The sequence below is a fragment of the Panicum virgatum genome, chromosome 1K (genome assembly GCF_016808335.1).
Source record: "Panicum virgatum strain AP13 chromosome 1K, P.virgatum_v5, whole genome shotgun sequence".
Lineage (NCBI taxonomy): Eukaryota > Viridiplantae > Streptophyta > Magnoliopsida > Poales > Poaceae > Panicum > Panicum virgatum.
The window spans coordinates 48,758,038-48,765,566 of NC_053136.1; the positions used below are offsets into that span (position 1 = coordinate 48,758,038).

The window sequence follows — 7,529 nt, forward strand, 5'->3', positions numbered from 1 at the left end:
GTACTCTACTTTGGTAAACTTACCACACAACGATCAAAATTTATAGGTGCAGCTATTGGTAAAAGGCATAAAAAACTCAACCTTTTCTGAGGGAAGCTATTCTATCATGATTAAAGCATCCACCATATGTAAAAGCATGAAAGAATAGTATGACAGGAAAATAAACATCACAGGCATATAATCATATTATATTGTGAATAGTATGGCCTCTTGCATCACAATGGGCTCCATCGCCATGGCTCCAAGGTGACCTCCATTGTCATCCGTCCTGTCTTGTGGTGATCATCATCGCCATCATGATTGAAGCCTCCATGAAAAGATACTAAGCTACTACATCTAATAGCTAGTGACATAATTACATGAGGATTCAAACATCACAAGTCGACACGCAGGTCGTTATACAATAATGGTACAACCTCAACCCGGTTGTGTTAACTTGCGACACGCTGGCCGCACAAATCATCACATACATCATCACATAACATTGAGGCCATACCATTCACATCACACCCTGCAAAAACAAGTTAGGCGTACGACGTGTTCTACCAAAGTAGCGCTTAGGAAGCCGCTACAGCGAGAAAGCAACGGCGGTCCCGCGCAATTACACAGATCGCATCTATGGAATCCCTATGAAAATCTCATCAGAGTGATCGCATCACCTCAATTCCGAGCCATTCATAATGCCTCAATTTTCACTAGGTCAATCACATTGACTGTGCAAACTTTGCACTTGAGAAGACTGCATCTACACATGACCTCGATCTGTTGGTTCAATCTGCTGACTATGCACACAGTTAGTCCCTGATGGTGATTCCAGCCGGTAGGGACATGTCGTATGCATAACAGAGAAAGAACACGAACTAATCTTTTGTCACATGCCGCGCAATCAACTCGCTCCAGTTTTAACCCCTTATGACCAATTGATCTAATCAAACCGTGCAAAAGTAATAGATCCAATCTACTACAACAACATATCACCTATATACTAATGATCCAGACCAAAAACTACGCAAGATGGCTCTGGTACCACTGTAGGTAAACGGGTAGGCTACGGTAGCATCACTACCGCATATACCCAAGATGCTTGCGAGTAGAAGATCATAGATCATTACCACTAGACGCGCAGCGCAGCGGAAGAAGTCGCGCGTCGATGTAGAGTAAGTAGTCGATCACGTCCCACGAACCGAGCTCCTCGTACTTGATCTCAGCAGCCGATCAGCGCAGCAGTCGCAGCAACGCCTCCACGGAGTCCACACGTACGGGGATGAAACGCCGGGTGTTGGTGTGCTAGCACCGCACGCACGGCATGGGCGGCGGCCGAGAGAGAGAGGGAGGGGCGGCGGCTAGGAGCTGGCGCGGCTCACAGGGTTGTCGCCCCCCTAGCCCCTCCCTCGTATATATAGGGCGTACTAATGGGCTTCTATCTCATAGGCCCATTAGTAACCCTAATCCCTCTTGGATCAATATCCTCTTGGGCCTTTAAACCGTATTGTGATGATGAGCTCTTGGGCATATCACCAACAGTACCTTGGGGTCCCTGTTGGGCCTAGCAGATTACATGTGAAAGATTGGGAGCCTCTGGCAGAAAAAAAATGCAAAAAAACTCTCCACTTGGAAAGGAAGTTCCTTGTCCATGGCTGGAAGGGTGACTCTGATCAACTCAAGTTTATCTAGTACCTCCATTTACCACATGTTAATGTATTTACTGCCAAAAACAATTGCTGACACTCTAGATAAACAGAGAAGGACTTTCCTCTGGAGTGGCAATGCTTTGAAAAAGAAATATCACTTGGTTAGGTGGGAGACCATATGCAAAAGCAAAAAGAAAGATGGTTTGGGTATCAAGAATATTAGAAAGATGAATGTGAGCCTCCTCTGCAAATGGTGGTGGAAACTAGAGAATGAGGATGGACTATGGCAGAGCATTGTGAAGGCCAAATATATGAGTAACAACCAACTGATTGGGTCAGTCAAGCATAGAGTCGATGACTCTCCTATCTGGTCTGACCTTAAAATTTGACCTGTTTATTTGAAGGGCAGATCAACAAAAGTAAGAAATGGGAGATCTACTCTGTTCTGGGAACAACCTTGGCTGAAAAGCAAACCACTTTGTGTCTTGTATCCTGTGCTATACGATTTATGTATAGATAAGGGTATCTCGGTGCATCAATTTATCCTAAGACATGCTCAGCTGCATTTTTCAAGATGGCTACCAGTCACATTGTTTGGTCCCTGGGTTAGCCTGATCGATGAAGTTTACTCCTACCCCTTTGAGAATGAGGAAGACAAAATATCATGGAAAATGCATAAGAGTGGGGGGTTTTCAACAAGATCTGTTTACGATCTGATGACCTCTGGGGACACTGGCCATCCATTCTCCCATATTTGGAAAGCTAGAATCCCCCACAGAATTAAAATCTTTATGTGGTTGTATGAGAACAAAGTTATCCTAACCAAAGAAAACTTGCTCAGGAGAAATTGGCAGGGGGATCCCTCCTGCTACTTCTGTCCGAATGATGAAAACATGAATCACCTCTTCTTTACATGCCCTATTGCCAAGGTTATCTGGGGGATGATTGCCATCACCGTGGGGGCTAACAACATCCCTGAAAACTTGGATCAATATAAGATCTGGATTGAGCATTGGCTACCAAGTGGCCGGCCAGTTTACACTTTCTGTGTAGCTGCGGTTTGCTGGGCCATTTGGAAAAGGAGAAATGCTGTCTGCTTTGAGAAAAATCACTACGCAATCCTGTTGATATTTTGTTGTATGCTTGTGCTCTAATGACATATTGGGCAGGTCTGTATGGAGCCGATATGCAGGGCAGGATCGTGGAGGGTGTGAAGGTCCTCATCGCATGTGCTCACAAGGTGTTGGCTCAACAGAATCGCCCATCCCCTGTTCTACTGCTGGAAGGCCTAGAGAAACCCTAGGAGTCCGAGGAAGAAGCTTCTGACAATGGAGCTTGAGATTTTCCGCCATATGAAGGGGCTCGTTTCAGCTTCTGTTGATTGTGTTCTCGATGTTACTTGATACTATGTATCCCTAAAACTGTCTTAGAATTCCTAGGCGGTGGGTGGTCGGTAGCAGGGGAGCTGCTAAGGGTCTGAAAGTCATTCTCTTGCATGCCCCCTCCTCCTCAAACTTGTATCGGCCCTCCTCAAACTTGTATCGGCCCCCACTGCTCTTTTCCTCTCCTCCCTACCTATGTGATGTTGTACTGACTTGAATTTCCGTTCGTGAATGGAAATTGGGTTATCCTTGTGTCAAAAAAAATAAAAATGTCGTGGCATTTCACATGCTAATGAAATTGTTAATTTGTTCCATGCTACTCCGTGTAATTGCAATTTCACAACTAATTGCAATTCGATGCTGGCATGCCCTGGATCAACAACATTGGGGGCTACGCTGAGCCAATGCACACCGTGCCCATTGGCTGATCGGTTTCCCGAAAGAGAAATTCATTCAGTCCAGTGACCAGAGACCGACGAGGTGCGAAGTGTAATTTCCCTTCAATTCAGAGGCTTCCCCCTGACCGCCGCCGCCAAGCCGAGCCAGCAGCCATGGACGGATCCGCCGCCGCGCCGCTCCGCACGCGCGTCTGCATCATCGGGAGCGGCCCAGCCGCGCACACGGCGGCCATCTACGCCGCGCGCGCGGAGCTCAAGCCCGTGCTCTTCGAGGGCTGGATGGCCAACGACATCGCCGCGGGCGGGCAGCTCACCACCACCACCGACGTCGAGAACTTCCCGGGCTTCCCCGACGGCATCATGGGCGCCGACCTCATGGACCGCTGCCGCGCGCAGTCCCTCCGCTTCGGCACCAACATCCTCTCCGAGACCGTCACCGCCGTCGACTTCTCGGCCCGCCCCTTCCGCGTCGCCTCCGACTCCACCACCGTTCTCGCCGACGCCGTCGTCGTCGCCACGGGGGCCGTCGCCCGACGCCTCCACTTCCCCGGCTCCGATACGTACTGGAACCGCGGCATCTCCGCCTGCGCCGTCTGCGACGGCGCCGCCCCCATCTTCCGGAACAAGCCCATCGCCGTCATAGGCGGCGGCGACTCCGCCATGGAGGAGGCCAACTTCCTCACCAAGTACGGCTCCCATGTCTACATCATCCACCGCCGGAACACCTTCCGGGCTTCCAAGATCATGCAGGCCAGGGCGCTCGAGAACCCCAAAATCCAGGTCGTCTGGGACTCGGAGGTTGTCGAGGCCTATGGAGGCGAAGGCGGCGGCCCATTGGCTGGCGTCAAGGTCAAGAATCTGGTGAGTGGTGATGTCTCGGATCTTCAGGTGGGCGGCCTCTTCTTTGCCATTGGGCATGAGCCGGCGACCAAGTTCCTCGGTGGGCAGCTTGAACTCGATTCAGATGGATATGTGGCAACCAAGCCGGGCTCCACTCACACCAGTGTGAAGGGGGTCTTCGCTGCTGGCGACGTGCAGGACAAGAAGTATCGCCAGGCCATTACTGCAGCTGGATCAGGTATTCCTCTACTGCTATGTGATTCGATCATTTTGTGTTGCAAGTGATTCAGTGTTCATACATATCAATCAGGGTAGAAATACCCCTCTGAACTGCAATGGAAACCATGAACGTTCAATGGCCAGTAGCTTAGTTTATGTTTTAGCAATGTCCTGGGAGTATGACGCTTCAAAGAGGAACTTTCTTAAGGTACAATGTGGGAATTATTCTTGCTTTCTAGTGACAATCAGATGCATCCCTTGATAATTGGTAGCATTTCAATTTCTGTATATATATCACAATATTATCCAAGATGTAACTCAGATAATTACCCCTGTAACTTCAAAATACTAGAAATTAATACCAAACCATGCTATAAAGTAGTTTGATGATAAATCTGGTGTTTTATTCCACATGTCCATTCTTGATAGCTAGACACGAACGAGTTCTTAAAACATCAATTAGAAAAGAGAGAAAAAGGTTACTTTTCAGTGCTGCAGTTAACCAAATTTTTTTGGGAAATTAATATTTTCGAATTTAGAGCAACTGGGCATATGGGTAGAGCTATTGTGATGTATAGGAATTGGAACTTTATGCTGGCAGTCTCATTAACATTTGCTATTGTAATTCTTCCGAGTTGATGAGTTTTCAGGGATGCCTAGTTGCTTGTCCTGTTAAGTTATTTGAGCAGGCCTGTAGGCATTATAATTTTACCATAATTCATATGAGACAATAAAGTTGGAACTTAAGTAGACTAGTAGAGTCTTGGTTGAGAAATACCCAAAATAAATCTGTTTAGCCAACACATTCTTCAAGTTAAGACAGAACATATGTTGTTATCAAAAGGGCTGAATTTCTGATAAAATCTATTCAGTGAAGCACTCCATTGATAATGTTCATGAACTGCACAAATGATTTTGTCTACTTGATGCTTAATAATTTGATAAAATGCAGAATCAAACGAGTTTCAGTGACTCCTACAGTTCAGAAAGAGTTAAACTGTTAACTGTTTTGTCTAGAAAAGTCTGGATACGAGATGCATCTATTTCCTACAAAGCTTTTGTTATCTTTTAACCTAAAAAAAGAAATGCATGCATTTGGTTTTGGTCTGGTTTATCTTTTGTGCTAGCAGTTTCAGAAGTGTGATTCAAAGCTATGGCCTCCCGATCCTACTGCTAGAGTGGCCGGATTATGAATGGTGGTTGTGACTCACTGTATCATGATCAATCTAGGAAACTGGATCTTAGTGGTTTCAGCTGATTATATATTTGTGGATGAGTGTGACCAATATCTAATTCTGGCATAACCTGTGGACGGTGCAGGGTGCATGGCCGCTCTGGATGCCGAGCACTATCTTCAGGAAGTTGGTGCACAGGAGGGCAAGTCTGATTGACTGTATTTGGGTATATCAACCACCAGCCAATCAAAATGCCTATTGCCAGTGCTGAAATCTACCCTCTGATGTGTGTCATGCCATGGGTATTCATGATCGAGAAACTTTGGATTTTTGTGCTGCTTATGAGTAGCACACTATTCTTCTCATTAGTATTCAGAGGTCTGAACGAGGCTTCTCTTTTAGAGGGAACTCTCCATGTACTCGAAATTGATTCATATTTACTTACGTCGGAACTTGTATTATTGTTTTAGATATCACTATTGCTCAGTATTGTATCGGCGTGTTCTCACCACTTGCTTCCACCAATTATCGATGATCTACTCATGAAGTCATGAGACCATCTCCATCAGTGTCTAGCTTTTTTAGGCCAGTTTCTTCTTTCTTTCAGTGGCACTTCTAGTTTCAGGGCTAGGAGTCAAGAGCAGTAGAAGTGGCCTTCCGAACAAACGCAATTGCACACGAATGCCGCAACCGGAACAACCAATCGGCCCTGTCTAATTCGCGCCGAGAATACTGACAACAAATGGAATCACAATGGATACTGGACAGCAATGCGACTGCCAGCCTTCCACAAGGCGCAACAGCTCACCTCAAATGGCTCTCCTCAATTGTAGCCAAGATAATTGACTTCTAGGTAGTTACTGATTCAGCCCTTTGGACTTGTGTATATGTACAACATCGAACAGATCAATGAATTGTTATTGTTTGCGTTCATTCCTTCATGCATATCGCTCACAAAGATGACGGCTCTGACTGTCTGCTCCTCTCTGAAGTTTTGCACATGTGGATGAAAAGGGCCATTATCATGCTATATGCAGCATAGAATTCAGAATCTTTATTATTTCTTGAAATCTGGTCTTACATGTTGTAACCAACTTGACTTGGTGCTGGTTAAATCAACAAACAAATGTTTAAGAGGAATGTGACTATTTTGCATCCTGAGAAAAGGTAACTGAAGCACTCTTACTCATGCACTGAGCAAAACGATATGTGCAATTAGATTTGTAATTTACCTTTAGAACTTGAGTTGGGAATAATTTGATCAACGTCCACATTGCCTCCTACGCAGTCCCCATTGTACTGTGACCACACGTTGGCGGCAACGGCAGCAGCTAGCCTGCCTAGGCGGCTAGGACTCATCCTCGTCAACGAAGCCCAAGGCGTCGTCATCGTGGGCTACCTCGAGCAGTCGAGCTGAGCTGCAGATAGATGCGGGGTTATGGGGCCGCATTGTATGGCAAAGTTTCATGGTCCATTGGATTATGCAGAGCGAGAGCTAGGAGAAGCCATCGCGGGGCTGTCGGCGGCCGTCCTCCCGCCGGCACACCGGCAATGCCGGAGCGGCCTCGCTGTTTCACACAACCAACCACGGCGAGATCCTTCTTTCACTGCGCTCCAGATCACCACAAAAGTCCCCGGACAGATCCCGTGGCGTGGCGTGGACATTCGCCCGCAGCGGTGAGCGCCGACGATGTGCATGATGGCCGGCCGCCGGCGAACCCGTACAGGAGCACGAGGACGCGGTGCCGCCTCACCGGCGAGCTGGAGGGGATCAGGCAGCCGCTCGGGCGCCCTAGGACCTCCTTCTCCTGCGCGGAAGCCGTGAGCGCCCGCTGCAGAGGTGTGAGCGGTGTGGCTGCCGTCCTTGGCGCCGGGCAGCCCGAG

General features: G+C 47.6%; 1 protein-coding gene across 1 annotated transcript; it reads left to right on the plus strand.

Moving 5' to 3' along the window:
- Positions 1–3,470: 3,470 nt before the first annotated feature.
- LOC120650094 (thioredoxin reductase NTRB) lies at positions 3,471–6,204 on the plus strand. Its single transcript, XM_039927117.1, has 2 exons — positions 3,471–4,489; positions 5,791–6,204. The coding sequence occupies exons 1-2, from the start codon at positions 3,565–3,567 to the stop codon at positions 5,859–5,861; spliced, it is 996 nt and encodes a 331-aa protein (XP_039783051.1). The 5' UTR covers positions 3,471–3,564; the 3' UTR covers positions 5,862–6,204.
- The last annotated feature ends 1,325 nt before the right edge of the window (positions 6,205–7,529 follow it).

What these genes read in the sequence shown, in the direction of transcription:
- LOC120650094 (XM_039927117.1), top strand. Translation starts at nt 3,565, where the DNA reads ATGGACGGATCCGCCGCCGCGCCGCTCCGCACGCGCGTCTGCATCATC. An exon ending in CATTACTGCAGCTGGATCAG is followed by an intron (nt 4,490 to 5,790) that starts GTATTCCTCTAC and finishes TGGACGGTGCAG; the next exon opens with GGTGCATGGCCGCTCTGGAT.